The sequence below is a fragment of the Seriola lalandi genome, unplaced genomic scaffold (genome assembly GCF_002814215.2).
Source record: "Seriola lalandi dorsalis isolate HSWRI2012SDOR001 ecotype SW California unplaced genomic scaffold, Sedor1 jcf7180002052042, whole genome shotgun sequence".
NCBI lineage: Eukaryota > Metazoa > Chordata > Actinopteri > Carangiformes > Carangidae > Seriola > Seriola lalandi.
In genome coordinates, this window is record NW_019522595.1 from 175658 (window position 1) to 193973 (window position 18316).

The 18316-nt window shown below is 38.5% G+C and overlaps 3 protein-coding genes across 3 annotated transcripts in view; 2 read left to right on the top strand and 1 right to left on the bottom strand.

Annotated features, from left to right (window-relative positions):
• The first annotated feature begins 1712 nt into the window (after positions 1-1712).
• ncmap (non-compact myelin associated protein) lies at positions 1713-12615 on the top strand. Its single transcript, XM_023399534.2, has 4 exons — positions 1713-2025; positions 9850-9956; positions 10415-10499; positions 11492-12615. Exons 2-4 carry the CDS (start codon positions 9863-9865, stop codon positions 11769-11771), a joined length of 459 nt encoding a protein of 152 aa, XP_023255302.2. The 5' UTR covers positions 1713-2025; positions 9850-9862; the 3' UTR covers positions 11772-12615.
• Positions 12616-12920: 305 nt separating this feature from the next.
• Positions 12921-16176, top strand: tmem234 (transmembrane protein 234). The gene is made up of 5 exons (XM_023399514.2): positions 12921-13084; positions 13434-13585; positions 13681-13747; positions 14850-14942; positions 15276-16176. The coding sequence occupies exons 1-5, from the start codon at positions 13072-13074 to the stop codon at positions 15383-15385; spliced, it is 435 nt and encodes a 144-aa protein (XP_023255282.1). The 5' UTR covers positions 12921-13071; the 3' UTR covers positions 15386-16176.
• The window catches only part of dcdc2b (doublecortin domain containing 2B), a 6167-nt gene continuing 3900 nt past the window's right edge, over positions 16050-18316 (bottom strand). Inside the window, exons 8-12 of the mRNA XM_087172106.1 lie at positions 18213-18305; positions 17760-17831; positions 17558-17635; positions 17369-17446; positions 16050-17256 (exon numbers count right to left, since the gene is read on the bottom strand). Of these exons, the coding sequence (XP_087028232.1) occupies positions 17194-17256; positions 17369-17446; positions 17558-17635; positions 17760-17831; positions 18213-18305 (384 nt within the window). The 3' untranslated portion in view covers positions 16050-17193. The remainder of the gene's footprint in view (positions 17257-17368; positions 17447-17557; positions 17636-17759; positions 17832-18212; positions 18306-18316) is intronic.

Sequence of the window (18316 nt, forward strand, 5' to 3'; positions counted from 1 at the left end):
TCATAGGAAGAGCAACATTAACCCAACAGACAGGGAACATACTTTTATTCCTCAGTCTATAAGCTATACACAAGAATTTATCATTATTTTCTAATAGACACAAACCATATACCTCATGGATTCAAAACACTTTAATATAATTATTTTTAGACCATTTTCCTGTTACTTTTACAATAAAAGCTGACAGCATGAGAAAACTGAAAAAGTATGGAGCCTTACTTTCAGATAAGAAATTCAATATGTCATAAATGCTGATACCTTTCCATCCTCACTGTGGGAAACCTTCATTAGATATACACTGTACCAGGCAGAATTATCTCTTAAAAGAAGAAAGAAAAATATGACAGGCAGATCTAGAAACCTTATCAGACAGTTAGATAAAGAAAAAGCCAAATAGGAGGAACACAACAAAGTTTTGTCAATAAAAGACAGATTTGATAAATAAATAATAAATAATTTAATTTAATGGACAAATAAAGCTGATTCACTTCACCTGTCCCTACGACCCACCTGTTGTTTCACCTTCAGTGGAGTCACACTATTTTAGCACACAGCGTGTTTACAGCATTTCTACTGGACTGAAACCAACATAATGCCAGGATGCCATTTTGAAAGATGTATTCTTCTCTATGAAACCTGACCTCCAGCTTTTAGACTTATGTAATGGTCCTCCACCACAGCAAAATGCAGGGACATGGGGACACCAGTGCTGTGCACATATAAAGTCAGCGCTTTCAGTCCATTTGGTGAAGCAGAACAATGTGTGTCTTCCCAAATGAAGTTTAGTTACACTTTCTCACAAAGGCACAACACTGACTTGCTTTATAGTCGTGGGCAACACCTATCCCTGGAGGTAACATGAGGCTTGATCCTGACGACTTGTTGGCAGTGTTTGGGGAAAGACTACCAGGGAAAGTGTGTCACAGGAGCTTATGTGTTAGAAAATGAATGGGAGAGATCGTAGGAGAGTTGGAAAGAAGAGTAAATGAATGCCAGTAAGAATGTTTTGTTTGTTCAGTGGACAACTTTCACACAAATGTTGCCAAGTGTTTGAATGGAGCTTGTTCCCTTATAATAGAATAGGAGAAAAGAAAAAGCCATTACATAGGACTGTATCTGCTCTACAAACACACCCAGCACCCTTTGAACAAGTATTGTAATTCACATAGTTAATTTTCAACTACATACATAGAAAACATTCATAAAGAGATTTGTGATAACACTGAAACCACGTACTTTGTCAACACAGTAACACAAAAAATGCAATTATTGCAACATGTAGTGATTATTCTCCATAAGTAGGAGATAATGATTCGATTTTTTTTTTTTCTAGTTTAATGATGCATATAGACAAAATTATGGGATATACTTTGAATTTTCAAATATGAGATGTTTGAGATATTTGTATTCTTTTTGACAGAATGCACAGAGACACACCCTCTGCACTTCACGTGTGACATCCTGCCAGATGCAGACAGACTGATTATGAGAGGCAGTAGTCATGGTGAGAGCCGAGCAGAGCAGACAACTCTGGAGAGGATCCTCGCTTTTTTGATCAGTGGCCGCGGCACGCCTGAGGGCCAGGTGGAAGGACCTGAAAAACCAGCTGCCTGTCATTATTACTCTCAGCAAAGAGCGGTGGGTGAGCAAGCGAGGAGCCTCCTCCTCCTCTTCACTCTCCTCCTCCTCTTCACATAAACACTCTGATTCCCACAGAAACCACACACAAACACACACACACACACATACACACACACACACACACACACACTCAGGAATCCCTGCTTGTTTTTGCACTCTTTTGTCCGTTGTTTTTTTTCTGTCCGGTCTGTTTTTACCTGTGGGACTGTCACTTTAGCAGCACCTGGGACTTAATATTCCTCTCTTTGAGTAGCTCACACACTCTACTACTCCCTTGTGTCTCCCTCCCCAGACCTGTGGACTATGCCCCCTTCAGTCAGCTGAGGGAGGGGGCTCTGCACTGCTCAGGCTCCCATCTGGAGAAGGCAAAGAGGAGACGGTTAGGTAAGTCACGAGGCTAATCACTGCTTATAGCGCCTTTCTCTTGGTAGATTTAAAGTTTCCATCTGAGCTTTGTCACTTGTGGATGAGAGTCATTTACGTACGTTTGTGTGCGCACTGTGATTGTATCAGTGTGTGTGTGTGTGTGTGTGTGTGTGTGTGTGTGTGTGTGTGTGCGTGTGTGGGTTCCCCAGACAACGTGGCGAGACAGCAGGTGAGTCTCAGGTGAAAGGGAATAGCTCACATTCCAATCTCTTGGATTAATAAATTAGCTGTTGCTGTTGAACCAGTGGAACGACACAGATTTACAGCTGAATGAGGAAGATCCAATTTCAGTTCCCGTCTTTATCTGCCTGTGTATCTCTTATTGATAAGTGATTGTGTGATGGAATGGCTGCATTTATCATCTCATCAGTTGCCACTACGTTGTAGGAAAATGTGACTGCTGTTTGTAAAGCACTGCTGCGCTAATTAAAAGCTCAACAGTGTCAGTTTGCATGTAATGCAAGGGGAATGATGGTGATGTGTTTGACTTTGTAATAACAATGATTTGCAGTTTTCTGACCAGGGGGAAATGTCTGTTTAGTTCTAAGAATAGATTCGGTCACCTTTTTCCAGTTCCTCTAGTGTGTGTGTCCCCCCCCTCCCTCACTCATTTAGTCAGCCTACAGTCATTCTTGTAAAGGTTTCTGACTATGTTTACATGCCACCTACACCTATACTGCTCAAGCAAAAATTAGGCTAAAATTAGAATTGGGTCGGTGAGATTGAGGATAGTTTATACAGTATGTTAGTTAAAGTAATATGCTTTTATTATTTTATCATCTAGTTATTGGCATAAGTGTTTTTGTTTATAGTTTTGACACAAGAGATGGAACGTAAAAAAGAGAAGTTTAAACCCCCAAAGTACAAAACTATATATATAGAAAAAAAAGGTATACTAGTGTGCATAATTGTAATAAACAAGCTATTCCCTCAATCCAGGTTTCACAATATGATCAGCTCATTTAAAAGATCAAATTCTTCCTTTTAAGAGTTTATTAAGCCACAAGACTCAGTCATCACCCCCACCCACCCCTGTCTGGGAAGTTCCAATGAAGTGGCCTTTTTTCCCATGTAAAAGAAAATAATCTTGTGGCTGGCTCAGTAGATGATAAGCATGTAGTTTCTACTGTTATCATTTTTAACTCTGATAAGGATTGTTTGAAAATATGCAAGTCTCAGAAAGCATACTGAGCTGTGCATACCTTAGATTAAAAAAAAGAAATACTATACTCATACCAAATGATGAAGTATTTCAGGATGATAAACTATTTAGACACTGTGGGACACACTGGAGCACACTGAAGTGGTCATTTTAGATAATGTAATACAGTTAGAAGGACAACTCCAAAGGAAACTCACCTCTACTACATGACTTTATTTAGACTTACATCATGGTAGTATTAGTCATTTAATTTGCTATACAGTAAAGCTATCGGTTATGTTACTGGATTATAAAACTCACGAGGAAACAGAATATCCTGACTGGACAATCAAAATTTCATCCCAGCCAATTTGAGCAGATTTCTCAGTTTCCATCAGGCTCATGAATAGATAAATAAATGACTCACATCTTTCTTCTTATTACAGTAAATAAAATCCATCACTGCATGTCACTATTTGATGCTTTAACATTCCCTCTTACAGTAGCTGTTTTCAGCATTCAGTCTCATCCATATCATCACGTTCGTGATAAACTGCAAATATCAGCGGTCAGATCAGTCTTTTGTATCAAAACAGACGCTCATCAATCTGCTTCAAACTCGGCCACTTCAGACAATGACTGGATAAGTCCAAGCCCTTTTTAAAAAAAGCACTGGCATGTTTGCACCATCTCACCGAAGCACATTTATTTTCGTTGCCTTTCTTTCAATATCCACTTGTCATGCTTTTCATAACCACAGGAGAAATACATTGTAAGCTAAGACTGTGCTGTTGTGCAAACCTGCTGAAGCTACTTTATCCTCAACGATGAAGAGGCTTTCTTTGGTCCTATTTCATTTTAAAAATCATACTTTGAGTTTGGTATTTGGTCGGTCCACACTTTTGTGATTTAGAGAGATATTTCAGGGACAATGCAGCCTGTACTTTCAGTACTACCTATTAAGACTTAATAGTACTTATGCTTTGATTTGCAGCTGCCAGAACTAACAATTATGATATATTACCTCTGTACTGCACACATTCTTTTTAATTAGCCAGTTTTCAAATATCTGATGTCACTTCATCATTTACATCAACAACAGGCCGTTCTACACTGTGCCACATACTCTTAAGTGCTGCTGCAAATCTCTTGGTGACTGAGTGAGGTCGATAAAAGTCATAGTTTAATCCCTCTTAAATGTGACATCTGGAAAACAAGTGGTATGGGGAGTTTACATCTGACGTGATACAGATGACCTCTCTGCTTTGACTTCCCCCTGCAGGCCTGCTCTTCCAGGCGAAGCTGAACTAATAGCTCCACCTGTCTTATTATTACCCTGCTTCATATTGACTGCTCAAATATTGACCCTGACCGTCGTTTGATGAAGGTCATGCTCTTAATGTGTTTATGAATGTGTGTGCGCAGGAGACTGTGTTGTTCTTACTGTGTGGTTGAAAACGCACAGAGGGGAAATAGCTGAGCCGGTTACCAACTTCTGGTCTGGTTTTTCCTCACATTAAAAGAGAGGAAACTAAATTGTTCCTGTTCTGTGTTGAGAGACAACTCTCTGAACAGACCAATAAATGATTTGTTTACTGAGGGTGGGAAAAAGGATATTGAATCTGCAGTGTAGTTGAAGAGCTGTAATTTGTAGAACAACAAACAAACTATTATTACACTGAAGAGGAAACTGATGTCAGAGCAAAAAGTATAGCCTCCAAAATGTAAAGCTGAATTAAAAAAAAAATTCCATTCAAATTATAAATAACCCATCAGTTCCAATAAAGTGTATCCTCTTTAACTGTGACATGAATGCACAAAAGGGAAATGAAATTGGACAGTGAGGTCAATGCAAACTCCTGCACAACATGCTTTCATGCTCACATTATACGTAACATGAGCTCAAATGAATGAGTTCATATATAAAGTCATATTTAACACACTAATCTGAGACGTGATATTAGGGAATCGAAGTGTGATTGATAGAAATCCTTGCAGCTAAACACATATAAAGTCTATAATATAATAATAAGTGTACATTGATGTAACCAACGAATTGTCAATATATTTGACTTTGTGATCAGCACTGTTACATTACAATAAGAATATCCTGGGTTTTTATGCAGAGTTTCATGATAATGTTGGTCTCTACGAGTTCTTTCTCACATTTTGAATTTATTACCTGCGATTGTTCTAGACCAAGTTATTGGGCTTTACTGACAGTCACATTTGAATTTCACTAATGAATTTCCCTTCCCGCATTGTGACAATAGAGAACGTGACTCAACAGTTTTCTGTAGGTGACTAACCAAAGGTTAATACTGTATTTTGTTAGTATGCAACCTGGTAGAGTGACATTACGCAACACTAGACATTTTTACACTGCCAGTCCGTCCGTGTAGACATCAAACCTCATTTTCATCTCAGACCGTCATCAGAGTTTCTGAAAGGAACGTCTTTCAAGCAGGTCTTCATTTATTTATTTTCATGCGTAACACTTTTACATTACTCATGAAGTCATGAACTGGCTGTCGGATGCTGATTAGTACATGGGTTGGTTATGTATTGGAGAATGAGGTGTGTTTACTGTAGGTGTTTCCTCAGGTGAGGGCTCTCCCGATCCTTACATGACCTTGCCCACACCAAACCTACACCTAAACCTACCCTGTAGTTAGTCTAATGAACTTACATACTTCGTTAAACACACCCTGTTCTGTGGGAGACGTCACACCCAACCATCACTGATGAAACGCCAGCATTTTTCAGGGTCATGCATCACATACCATCAAGAAGACTGTGATTTCCTAAGCAGAAGGTTACGTCAAAGAATCAATTAGATATTTATTTCACCGTGTTGTCTCAGTTAAAACAACTGTGTGCTCCTGCAGCAGTTTGATATTGACAGACAGTGAAGGATTTAATAACCTAGTTTTACTAGAACATGTGTGGGCTGTGAAAACAAATCTCCCTCCTGGGACAGTAAAGAACATCTATCTGTCTTTTGCTCTCTGCAATCATGCCCTCACCTCTTTTTGACAAAAGCTGGTACAAATAACTCCTGGCAGAATTGTGTTGTGCTGGCCAAGACAGTTTCTGTTTGGAGATGGCAGTGATGTCCTCTGCAGAGGCAGCAGTGCTGCTATGACTACGAAGCGCAAATAACCTGAACTGAATAGCTAGATTTAAACTCATACTCAGTTTGTTGGATCTCAAAGTTTAGTTTACAGCTGACTTCAGATGATGTATTTGAAGTAGCTTGTGCTTTCATCCGTCTATATGTCGCTAAAGGTTTGGCAGAAATATGTTTGAAGTATTAGCCAAAAACTTTCTTGTAGGAACAAGGAAATATTCTAACATTATCATATATATACTTTTTTGTTATAACAGTTTATTAATCAGCAAATTAACCGCATGCGACGTGGTCCTGCATTGTGCCAGTTGTACTGGTATTTACTTCCATAACTACTGTATTTTAAATTTAAAAAAAAAACTTTAACTGTATAAAAAGTCAGTTTGCTCCCTGAAGTAAAACATCATAAATGAACCTTTTCTAAACTGTCCCTTCAGCATGAAACTTGCTATGTACAGGTATACTGTCCACTAGAATTATGACACTGTGAACAATATATATCTTGTGCACTTTAAAGTATCAACACAGATGTACAAAGTCCATCTTGTATTTACATAATTGAATCAGGTCTCTTTCATGTGGTAAATTAACTTTATATATTTATATTTACCATACATTTAAAAAACTGATGGTGCCTACTATACTAATTGTTCTGTAAATAGCGGTACAAATAAATACACATCACTTTAAGGCCATATTGTTCATATTGTGCCCTTCTGGCATAGCCTTGCCAACGTCATCAGCATACTGTATTCTCCACCATGTTACCAAAACGGTGGTGTTACCAACCATATACAGCATATGATCAGTTAGCCACTTATCAGCAGCTGTCACCTCTGCAAATAGCAAACATGATGTATGTCATTACTAATCTCTACGCTAAATAGTATGTCAACACTAGGAGAGTTGGTTGTGCAATATTTGCTGTGGAGCAGGAAGCGGGATAAGACGTACAGTACACAAGAGTATCGAGTAATGGCTGTAATTAAAACTCTTTTCATCACATCTTAGTGAGAAAATGTCATAATCCCAGTTTGAGGCATATTTTCTATGATGACACTGTTGTGCTCTCTGTCTCGTGATGGGCGTCACACGTATTGGGTCGTAAATGGTCCTTTCACAGTGCTTCTAGCATATGCGCAGCCAGTAGGTTAAATTTACATTTTTCCGCTCCATTAATGGTTAAGGCTGCGTACACAAGCTACTGTTTTTGTCTGCACATTACATGCTGAAACTCTATATCCAGATAATCTTTCAAACAAGGAGCCTAGAGGAGAAATATAATCTTATAACCCGTGTGAACTGAAGTGGTTGAAAGTATTTTTAAAAGAACGCACGTTTTTAGAACATGTCAGTATGGTAAATATAGCTGGTTAGCTTAGCTTAACAGAAAGACTGGAAATGGGGAACTGTATGCACTGAAGCTCACCAGTTAACACATTTTATTGCCCCTGTCGTTCCTGCCCCAGGCCTAGAAATAGTCAAACACATAACCCCAACCCAGTGTAAAATGTCATTTTTATTCTTTGGTTTTTGCACGGATTGAACAAATGAGATACAACCTGTTGCTTAATGAGCTTTAGGGGCCAGGCCAGCTGTTTCCAGCCTTTATGCTACGCCAACCAGCTGCTGGCCCCAGCTTCATTTAACATACAGACGTGCTACTGTAAGTGTGTGTGTGACAGAGAGAAGACAAAGTGTATCTTCCAGCATTTTCATTTATTTTAAGAGGCTTTTTGTAAGAACACCAGCTACATACATGAAATGTAACACTGAAGTTTGTAATATATTATTCTGCCTGGTGTTTTATGTGTGAACTCATTTACTCTGTGTCTGTTTTTTTTTTTTTTTTTTGTCTGTCAGCAACCTCTCATTAAGTCAACCGGTGGTTTATATCACTCATGCTGTTTAGCGGTAACTTCACACATTGTGATGCTACAGACCTGAGGGTTTTGCGTACTTTATTGTGAATTTGAATGTAATCAATGGAGCAGTCAATCTAACTTAGAGAAGAAAGACAGTGAGGGATGGGTTTTGTGTGTGTGTGTGTGGCTGCTCTTCCGTGTGCCAGGGTTTTCAGCTTTTTATAGCCAATGCAAATTTTGTCCGCTTGAAGCACCTGCTCTGATTGTGCTGCTGTGCTTCATTCCCAGCAGACTCGACGCAACGTCACTCCAACTCATGTCATTATTGTGACAATGTTTCGGTGCAAAGTCTCTGTCTTCTTCCATCTCCTCTAAAAGGTTTTGTTACCAAATGAAACGTCCATCACAATTGCAAAGCCGGTCATTTCTCTGATAGTATAGTGGAATAATGACATGTTTACACACTGCGCCGTTGGGATTAGTAACTGAATCTGTTGAAGGGGAAGAAGCACAAAAAGATAAGTGACCACTTATTTCACAAGTCAATAAGAATTGCAAAACTGCACACAGAATGATGATTGTAGTGCAGGAGAAGTGGAAACTGAAGTGTCAGAGACATTTCTAAGCAAAGGCTCAGTGGAAATTACTACTATAAATCTAAATGTAATCATAATTGATTGATGTTTTTATGGATCTTAACAACAAAGTGAGTTTAGAGTTTCCAGAGCATGCAAATTATGTTTTAATTAATTTTTCACATTTATTTGCCTTGTCTGGTTTTAATTCTTTTTGTAAATCACTTTCTAACCTTGTTAAGAAAAGGGCTGCATAAATTAAGTTTATCATTATAAAGTAATATTATCCAGATTCAGGGGAAATATTAGTTATGGGGACAGCCCTGACTTACAGCTCTGACCAGATTGTTTCCTGAACAGTATCAGTGATCCTCCCTAAATGAGGATCTCAGCGTGACACATAACAATTGCATTAGATTAGATGTAGATCAAGATTACAACTTCTGAGAATATGCATTGTACATGATGGATGATTATATAAGTCATGATCAAAAGAATGCAAATCACATCGATACAGCGTTTTATTAGGTAGTGCATGGCACGACTAAAGTTCCATTATAGGCGTGAATTCAATAGAATGATAGAATCGTAGATCATTCTCTAGGTGGGTGTGCCACCTTTCTTCACCTGCGGTTTTTCTTTTCCAAAAACAAAACTAAGAGACGCAGAAAAAGATGTTTGTGATGGGCTCATACACGTTACACTGTTGAGAGGAAAATCTTTAGTGGATGTTATAATTAATGGTGTTAAAAAAAAGGTTAAATAGTTTCCTAAAACAGCTGAGCACTGTAGGAGTACAAAGTGCATTGTAATGAGTGATTTAACCATTAACAATTGCTTTGATTGTTAATAAATGTACAGGCCAATATGTACTTTATACATAATGTTCTGCTGAGGATCCGCCTTCCTGTGGTTCCTATAAAATATTCATTCACTCTTGCCACTCCCTCCACTGCGCCACCTATCTGCTGCTTGCACTCAGAGCTGTGTTGCTGGTGTTGTTGTGATATTTTTGTCTTCCAGTCACGTATTCTTTCCTCATTCCTAGTTTTGTTTCCTTGTCTTGTGCAGGTTATTGCTGAAGATGCAAGCTTCAACTGTCTCACCTGTGACCAACACTACAGTACCTTCAAATACAGCCACTGTCACAAAGTCCAAAGAGCAAATACTCATCCAAAGTAAGGACACCTCTCGTGTGTGTGGGCGCCCGTTCACACATTGTTTTCATGTTTGTGTTTTGTTCTCCTTGTCCTCTGAAGTTGCATATTGATAAGGCACACCCATGTGAATGAGGTTTTTGTTGTGCATACCATCAGATCTCAAAGAGTGTCCTCACTGGAGGAGATTCAGATCAAAAATATGATATGATAAGCCAAGCCTCATATATAACAACCTATTACATCATACAGTCTAATCTGGATGGTTTGTGCAGGAGTGGCAGCAATGTATTTAATAGGAAATATTTGCCTTGTTCTGTTTGCCTGTGAGTGAAGCCGTTGCTAAGCTACTACACACTACTTCTGGAGGATACGCAAAATAAGTTGCACCATGACAGTAAAAGCACGAGTAAAAAAACAAGCTTTCAATGTGCTGATCGCTGATTCCTCCTCTCTCTGTGTCTCACTGTGTCTCTCAGGTTCTGGGGCTATGATCGCTGTCATTGTCATAGGTATCATCATCATTCTCACCATTCTACTGCTCATCCTGAAGACGTACAACAGGTAGGGTCACATTCCTGTTTGGCGGGACAATTCCTGTATTCTGAATGTCACGAGCGGCGCAACAATAATCATGCTATTTTTATCCACCATTAGGAAGACTAGACAGCTGCTGCTGCTTTCTATCTTTTTATTAAGCTCAGTCTGGGAAATGTCATAGAAAATAATCACTTTCATACTTACCCTGTCACAGTCACTCCCAAAGATTTTGGTTTGTGACCGTGTGACACAGTGTCAACCCCTTTTACAGATCAACAGGGGTCTGTGTTGCTGTTTTTTTTTTGTTTTTTTTCCCCAAAACCCAGGAAAGGTCAAACAAAGTCTGAATGGTAGAAGTAGTTCAATATTATATTTCAGTAAAAGTAGCAATATTCACTGAGGAATATTCCTTAGCAGAAATGATGGAATTGAACTTTTATTAAAATAAAAGTCCAGTGGTACTGTCAGCAAAATGTACTTAAAATATATTTTGTTTGTAGAAAAACCCCAATCAGTTTATTATTATATCCCTGAATTATCATTTTTGAGACACAATTGTATAAGATGCATTTTATTTTGTAGCTGGTCATGATTCAAAAAGCGACAATAACTTTGGATAAACTGCTAACAAATCAGACAGACTGAACGCGTTATGTAGACTTTGCTTAATTTTAGAGAAAGAGAAGCCAAAAGTATATTGATACAACGCAGGTTCTTTTATTCACAGATTTGTTTTCCCATTGATTTTTTCCTCAATTTACTTTTTTTCCTTCTTTTTTGTCATTTTTGGATGACTGATGTGTTAAGGATTTTTTGTTCTGCAATCATTCCATTATCTTTGTAATTTACAACTGAAGTAATAGGCCTACGAGCAAAACTAGATTAGAAATCTGCAATAAATTAAAATAACTGTTGAGTGCAGAAACAATTACTGAGCATTGCATGCCAATTTGCTACATAATGGCTTACTAGTATGTGAGTAATGTGTTTTAACATCAGAGTCTCATTGTTGCCAGGCGGACACATGCGTCCAGAGTCCTGGGAGCCAGCGGCGGCTCCAAACCTCGTCCGAAGATGTCGCAATCCACTGGTCAGAGCAGCATGCCGCTGAGCACCATGGGAGTCAACTCTGTGTCAGGCAGCATCGGCAATTCAAACCCAGCCACAGAGAATGGCTTCCAACTGCCCAGAGTGGAGCTGAGCAGCGTGGAGGGAAACCACATAGAGCAGTTCAGCACCACCAGCGGCTCTACTGTGGTCACCATACATGACACTCCATCATTAGGAAACACATAGCAATATAGCAGGCTAGCCTCACAACAGGCATTGACTGACGTGTTGTCGTCATCCGTGAACACATACTGTGTGCTGACTGAATCCTGTGGAAACTCAATCTGTGACATCAGTGCTGTCACTGTAAATCTCCACCAACTGAGCCACTGCTGGTGACTACATGGATACGTACAAACGTACAAAAATATACAACATGAACAAAATGGTACCAGAAAGAGACACAGTGGATTGCATGAAGGATGTTGCATGACAGAAAACTGAGACTTTTTTGTGAAGTGTTGCTTTTAGGCTACAGTCAGTGTTCAGGGTATAGATGCCTTAAGTTTCTTACTGTTTGTACTAATACAATGAAGAAAATATGTAGTAAAGACTGTAATGGCTTGACAATGTTGGTCTTAAGTGTGTACATTTCTGTATTAAGGAGAACCATATAGGTTCAGGAGTAAATGTAGAATTACAGTACAAGACAAAGAAAATATGATAGAGGGTAACTCGGCGTGTAATGGCACCAGTATAATTGAGGAAATATGTTGATATTTTGATCAGCAACTAAATCTGGTTCACCTTGCATCATACTGTCTTTGTCTTTTGCCCACAGATTCTGTCAGATTAGTTTTTGTTTAAGAAATCTTTAAAATGCCAATGTGTTTTTTTTTACAATGTAGAATGAATAAACCACAAAGAGATTTTGTTAAACATCTGGGTGTATGTCTAACACATTGACATGAATCCTTTTTAATTTGATGCCAAAGGATTTTGCACTTTATTTTCATTGCTCCCTGTATTTGTATTGTTTGTGGTTCTTTGTGAAATTAAAAGAAATGAAAATAAAATGTAATATTTGTTATTGTGGCTGACCTGTTTTCAATCTGTACTTTTTGTTGGAGAGAGCATGATTTAAAACTGGGAATGGAGTCTAAAATTATGCTGTAAAAGCTTCAAAGGCCATGAGAAAGAAAAGAAAAGAAGGTATTGGGCAAAGAGTAGAAAAATGGTATTTTGAATAAGTTACTGCTCCCTCAGCTGGTATCTTTCCGTCCTACAACTTTGAAAAACGACAAGGCTACATTCAAGATGACTCGAAATGTTGCAAAATCTTGTGTTTCATAAGAACACTGTCGTTATAAAACCCTTCGGGTATTTGGTATTCGTTTAATTTACTATAAATACAGGAGTAGTTAGTTAGTTAATGAATAAATACATTTAAAGCTCCGGTATACATTATGTTAACGTTGAAAAAATGTTTACTAACAACTGAAGAATAGTCATTGAATGCGACTCCACAGTGGCGATTTACCTTACGATGGCGACTGTCGGTGAGTGGCTAACCAGCTAATTCATTCTCTTAAATTATGATAATCGTCAAGATTTTAATGACATCTTTTGTATTTTGAGTTACACAACCATCCGCTTCCTTTCCAGCATTAATAACACAAAACTAACCCAACAGGAGCTAACATTTCACCGTCCATGCTACGGAAGAAAGCTAAATAGCTAATGTTAGTAGCTCAGGTGCTAACCGCATTATTCTACTGTTTTGGCCCGTTTTTATCGGATCACGGTTCGGCTGTTGTTAACCAGATAAGCCGTATAACGTTACAAGCAGATGATATAAGAAGGATATGAGGTGACAGGATAATGGTGAGTGACTGACGTGTCTTGCAGTGGAGCTGCTGAGTCTCTTGCTGGTGTCTTTGCTGTGGGGCTGCACCAACCCTTTCCTGAAGAGAGGTACAGATGGGTTAGAAAAGGTGACAGAGACCAACAGAGTGTCACAGCTACTGGCTGAGATCAAGTTTCTTTTCCTTAACATCAAGGTAAGCCTGATGTTATTTCTCCTTTGATATTGTATATATGCGAAATCATTACTTTTCCTTATAATTGGTTATATTTCACCCTCTCCCTTGTCCAGTACCTGATCCCTTTTCTTCTGAACCAGAGTGGCTCTTTGATCTACTATTATACACTTTCCACCTCAGGTGAGTCATGCACTTGAGGTTTGTCTTCATCACTGTCTAATGGTAGCTTCTGTAATACTGAAAAAATATAGGGTTCATTTGTAACACAGGCTAGGAGCCCTTTCACAGCAGACATTTAAACTTGTCCTAGCATTAAAAGCACAGGTGTAACTAATAACATCAATCATAGCACGGTTTCATCATTGACTCACCTAAATGTAATGTAGCTGTCATCAGTGTGATTACTTACACCTGTGCTTTTCCAGCCATGACACATCAAATATGCCATGAGGAATTTATTTGTTCACATCATGTGGGGTGGATGGTAGAGACTGGAAAGATCCCCATGCTGATTGTGTAAGGATTAAAATGATGTGCATTGCCAATATAACTACATAGCAATTAAATTAGGGTTTGATTACACGAAACAATGGTATTTGGTATCCATATGTTTATTTTTCAGGAAATTTCAAATTAATAAGCGACAAGTCAGATGTATTTGACCTTTCAGAAGAATCTGAGTTTGACAGTCACATTTATGACTTCGAAGTTGACATGAACACTATTTACAAGTCAGAAATTCATACCCTGCGTGTCCTCTTAAGACCAGAGTCTGCAACCAATGGTTATTTTTAATACTGAATCATCTGATTTTTTTTTTAAAAATGCTAATCACAATTCTTTAGAGCGAAAGTTGTTCATTTGAAACTGCTTTTTTAGACCGACCAACATTGGAAAATTTATATAATATATAATTAATATTTAATTTACTATGATTTAAGAAGAGGCAAAGCAGCAAATCCTCACATTTGATGATTTGGAACATAAAAGTATTTGGCATTTTTGCTTGAAAAATTACTTTAACAGGATTATCAAAATAATTGCTAATATGTTTTCTGTTGATTTTCCAAATCCCACTTAATTCTAATACTCATATTCCTCTTAAGTCTTTTTTTCTTCCTTTTTTCCTACTCAGAGCACAGCATTCTGTGCTGGACATTCTCCATTTGGTGTTTTGCATTAGACCATGTTTTTATGAAGTGAATGATGAGTTTAAACCAGGGCAGATGGTAAGATGTTGGCAAATGTTATATCAATTTTCTCTCACTTTCTTCCTATCCAGAGTTATCGCTTGTTGTTCCAGTGGCCAACTCTCTCACCTTCCTTTGCACTCTGCTCACAGGCAAGCTACTGGGTGAAGAATTTGGAGGCAAACGTAAGACACACATGATACACATGTGATACTGATAGATTATCACAGCCAGTGATATTGATTCCCATAACAACACATCCAGGAATTTAGATGATACAAGCTGTAGGCTCAAACACTGGAACACATTTAGAGATTTTAGTGACTAATTCAGCAAAGTCATATAAACAAGACACAACTGATATTTACTCAACATTAATTTAGTGGCTTGTGAATACATTACTGAGCAGTTAATTCCCTCCTCTCCTTGAAGAATACTCTACTGGTTGTGTTATGTTTTCTTTTTTTTTTACTTTCATTTTCTGTCAAATCCTCCCCCACACACCTCTCTCTCTGCAGAGGCAGTCGTAGGAATGTTTCTCACCATGGCAGGCATCACTCTGTGTGTTATAAGCTCCATCGACGACCAAGACACTGGGAAGCAGGATATGGCTCAGCCTGTGCACTAACAGAGATCAGATTGAATGGAAATTCTTCTGTACCTTCAAATGATTCCTTAGAAGGGAAGGAGAAAAGGGCATGGCAGAGTTAGAGCAGGACTGCAGGGGGCAATTTAGATTCCGGCAACGTCTCCTCAAAGCAACGGTTCTGGTGGGAGAACTGTGCCTGAATGAACTCAGCGTGAGCTTCAGAAGATGAAGTTGAAGGGGAAGCGGGTTCATGTAGGGTTCACCGCAGAGCTAGATTAGATTTATGATGCTCACATAAAAATCAGTGGTTGGTGGTTGTTAACTTTTAAACACTCTGCTGCCCCACCATGTGACTGGTATCTGCATAAAAATAGGGACCACTGTCAAATAAGGCTGGAGTTTGAAATGGACCAATTAGATGTCACCTCCTGGTTAAGCAGGGGCATTTTACTGCTGCTTCTTTCTGTCTGCTGTGATGTGTGTTAAGCACAGAAGAGGACAAATTGCTGTATAGCAGGGGGATAATGCTTTTTTTCCTTGTATACATGATGTATTACTGAGGTAGACGTACCACTGTTATTTTTATAAAGTGAAATTTTCTTTCTTTGTGAAGGAAGAGTAATAAAAGACTTAGTTGCTATAAGGGTGAGTGACCTTGATTGACCACAAGTTGTTCAGTATTCAGAAATAAATTACATCCATAGTAATATATATTTTTATTGTCACAGTATTTAATTGACGCAGAGCACTGTACAGATGACTTTGTTATTGTTGCATCTATTCAGCTTGTCGTGTAGCTGATGTTTTAATAATAAATTGTTGGCAAAACATGATTGTTCATCTGTGCTTTTCTCCAAATCAAAATACAGTTAGGCTTTAAATGTCCCAAAACACTGTTTCTTTCGTACATATTGTAATATTGTAAATGTAATTAATTGCATCATTGATCATCTACTCAATATCTGCATCAGAATTATCCCTGTAAAACAGGATGGACACAATATCTTAAACACTTGCACGATATAATGCAAAACCCTGTAACAAATGCAGCCTTTGTGAAGCTTACAATCTGTTTTTTTTTTTTATTGGCCACACAAGCAGTGTGGCAACCTGATGCACCACTCTCGACAGCTGTCAGACAGATTGCTATAAAAGAGAATCAATCCCACTGAGTTTGGTGATGACATTTCCTCGAGTGCCTCCAACAGGTTGGCATTTGTTGTTTCTAGTTTAATGCCTCATCAACTGTTGGATGAATTGCTATGGCATTATATACACATTCACGTCCCCACCTCAGGATGAAGTGTCATATCTTTGGTGATCCTCTAACAAAATTTCAGTTGGTCCAATACTTTGGTTTATAAACAAATACCTGCATAACCAATAATATTCTTCCTCAGCTGTACTTTGTGTTTACTGCTAATGTGAGCATGCTAAGTGAGCACAGTGAGGTTAGCATTTAGTGCCACTGTGCCAACATACAGCCTTAAAAAAGCTGCTTGCATGGCTGTAGGCTTCTTGTTTTCTTGAGGAGAGGTGTTGATTTTCCTGTGTGATCATTTTCAGGGTCAGTTTTATGGAGTTGTTGCAGTGGTTTGTATTGTGCTTGAGTTTGAGTTGAGTTTATGATATTGTGTCCTTCTTATTTTATCTGAGCAAGTTCCCATTTTTGTCTTCTAAAGAAAACAACATTTATGAAAGTTGTTCTTGGCTCGATACCACAGTTAAAGTACTACGAGTGATAACATTCATGTAGCCACATGGGTCACGCTGAAGCAGCAAACAGTAAATGCTTGGTTATCTGCCGTGCTTTTGGCCGATGTGACCTCTGATGAATCCTTTGTGCTTCACAAGTCGTCCTGATGATGGTTCTGTTCTGCTGTATTTGACAGGACGTCCTGTGGGCTGTCCTGTTAGAGCAAATGATTCAAACAGCGTAATCAAGCAGACATTTTCATCGGGCCTTGTTACAGAAAAAAAATGGTCATGCACTGATTTAAGATGGGAGGTGGGTAAACTTGCCTTTTCTCCCCTGTTCTTTCCCTGAGAGCTGGACGATGAAGGCCTTGACGTTGAAGTTGTGTGCTTCAGCTCAGGTTCCTTTTGAAATGAAAGTCACATTGGTGACTAATTTTTATGTATCCGTATACGACTGAATGTAAGCTGTTACATATTGCTTTAAGCAGTTGGGTTAGGGTTAGTTGTGTGTACCAGTATTTCAGCAGCAGATTTCTCAGCCCTGGCAGAGTCTTTTGTCTGTTCCACACCATTTTGTTCAGATGACTGAGCCTTTTATAGAACAAAAACATGATATTCTGAACCCATTTACACATAAAAAGTCATCTGAACCTTTTCAGTTGGACACTTGTATTCTGATTATCTAAATGTAACCACCCACTCGCACATACTTTACCTGTTTTCCATTGTATTTGTGTGGGTGCTCTCTCTCATTGTGCTGCTCGATCTTTATAATTTGTGCATCTCTCTTGAGAAAAACAGAACAAGGTTTCATGTGTTTGTTTTTTTCCCACACGCTGAAGACAGTGTCATCAGTGTTTATGACAGTGACAAAATCATTTTACTTTACATGGAAATGAAGGAATTATAACGCAGAGAACTTGCAATGACTTTTGGACTGGTTTGGTTTGATTGCGCTCTTTACTTTTCCATTTTCAGATGAAAGTATGTCACATATTCATCACTCACATTGTGTAGATTTTAATCTAGCAAGGCCACACTAATGCATAAATACATGAAATATTATTCCACCCAGACTATCATGGATCCACCACCTTCTGGAATTGATCATTTTCTAAATTATACCCTCAGTGAATGAATACGAAAAAATGACTTGAGTCACGTCTACCTGCTTTGTGCTGTGCGGAGGATCGTTTGTGTTGTTGAGTTCCTCATCCTCCACCACCTCTGCCACTCTCTTGGAGGAATTGAGAGACAGATTTAGATTTAGTG

Excerpts from the sequence above, each read along its gene's own strand:
- ncmap (XM_023399534.2), top strand. The coding sequence starts at position 9,863 with ATGCAAGCTTCAACTGTCTCACCTGTGACCAACACTACAGTACCTTCA. Across the intron at positions 9,957-10,414 it reads AGAGCAAATACTCATCCAAA|GTTCTGGGGCTATGATCGCT; the intron begins GTAAGGACACCT and ends TGTGTCTCTCAG. Across the intron at positions 10,500-11,491 it reads ATCCTGAAGACGTACAACAG|GCGGACACATGCGTCCAGAG; the intron begins GTAGGGTCACAT and ends CATTGTTGCCAG.
- tmem234 (XM_023399514.2), top strand. Across the intron at positions 13,586-13,680 it reads TTCTTTTCCTTAACATCAAG|TACCTGATCCCTTTTCTTCT; the intron begins GTAAGCCTGATG and ends TCCCTTGTCCAG. Across the intron at positions 14,943-15,275 it reads TGAAGAATTTGGAGGCAAAC|AGGCAGTCGTAGGAATGTTT; the intron begins GTAAGACACACA and ends CTCTCTCTGCAG.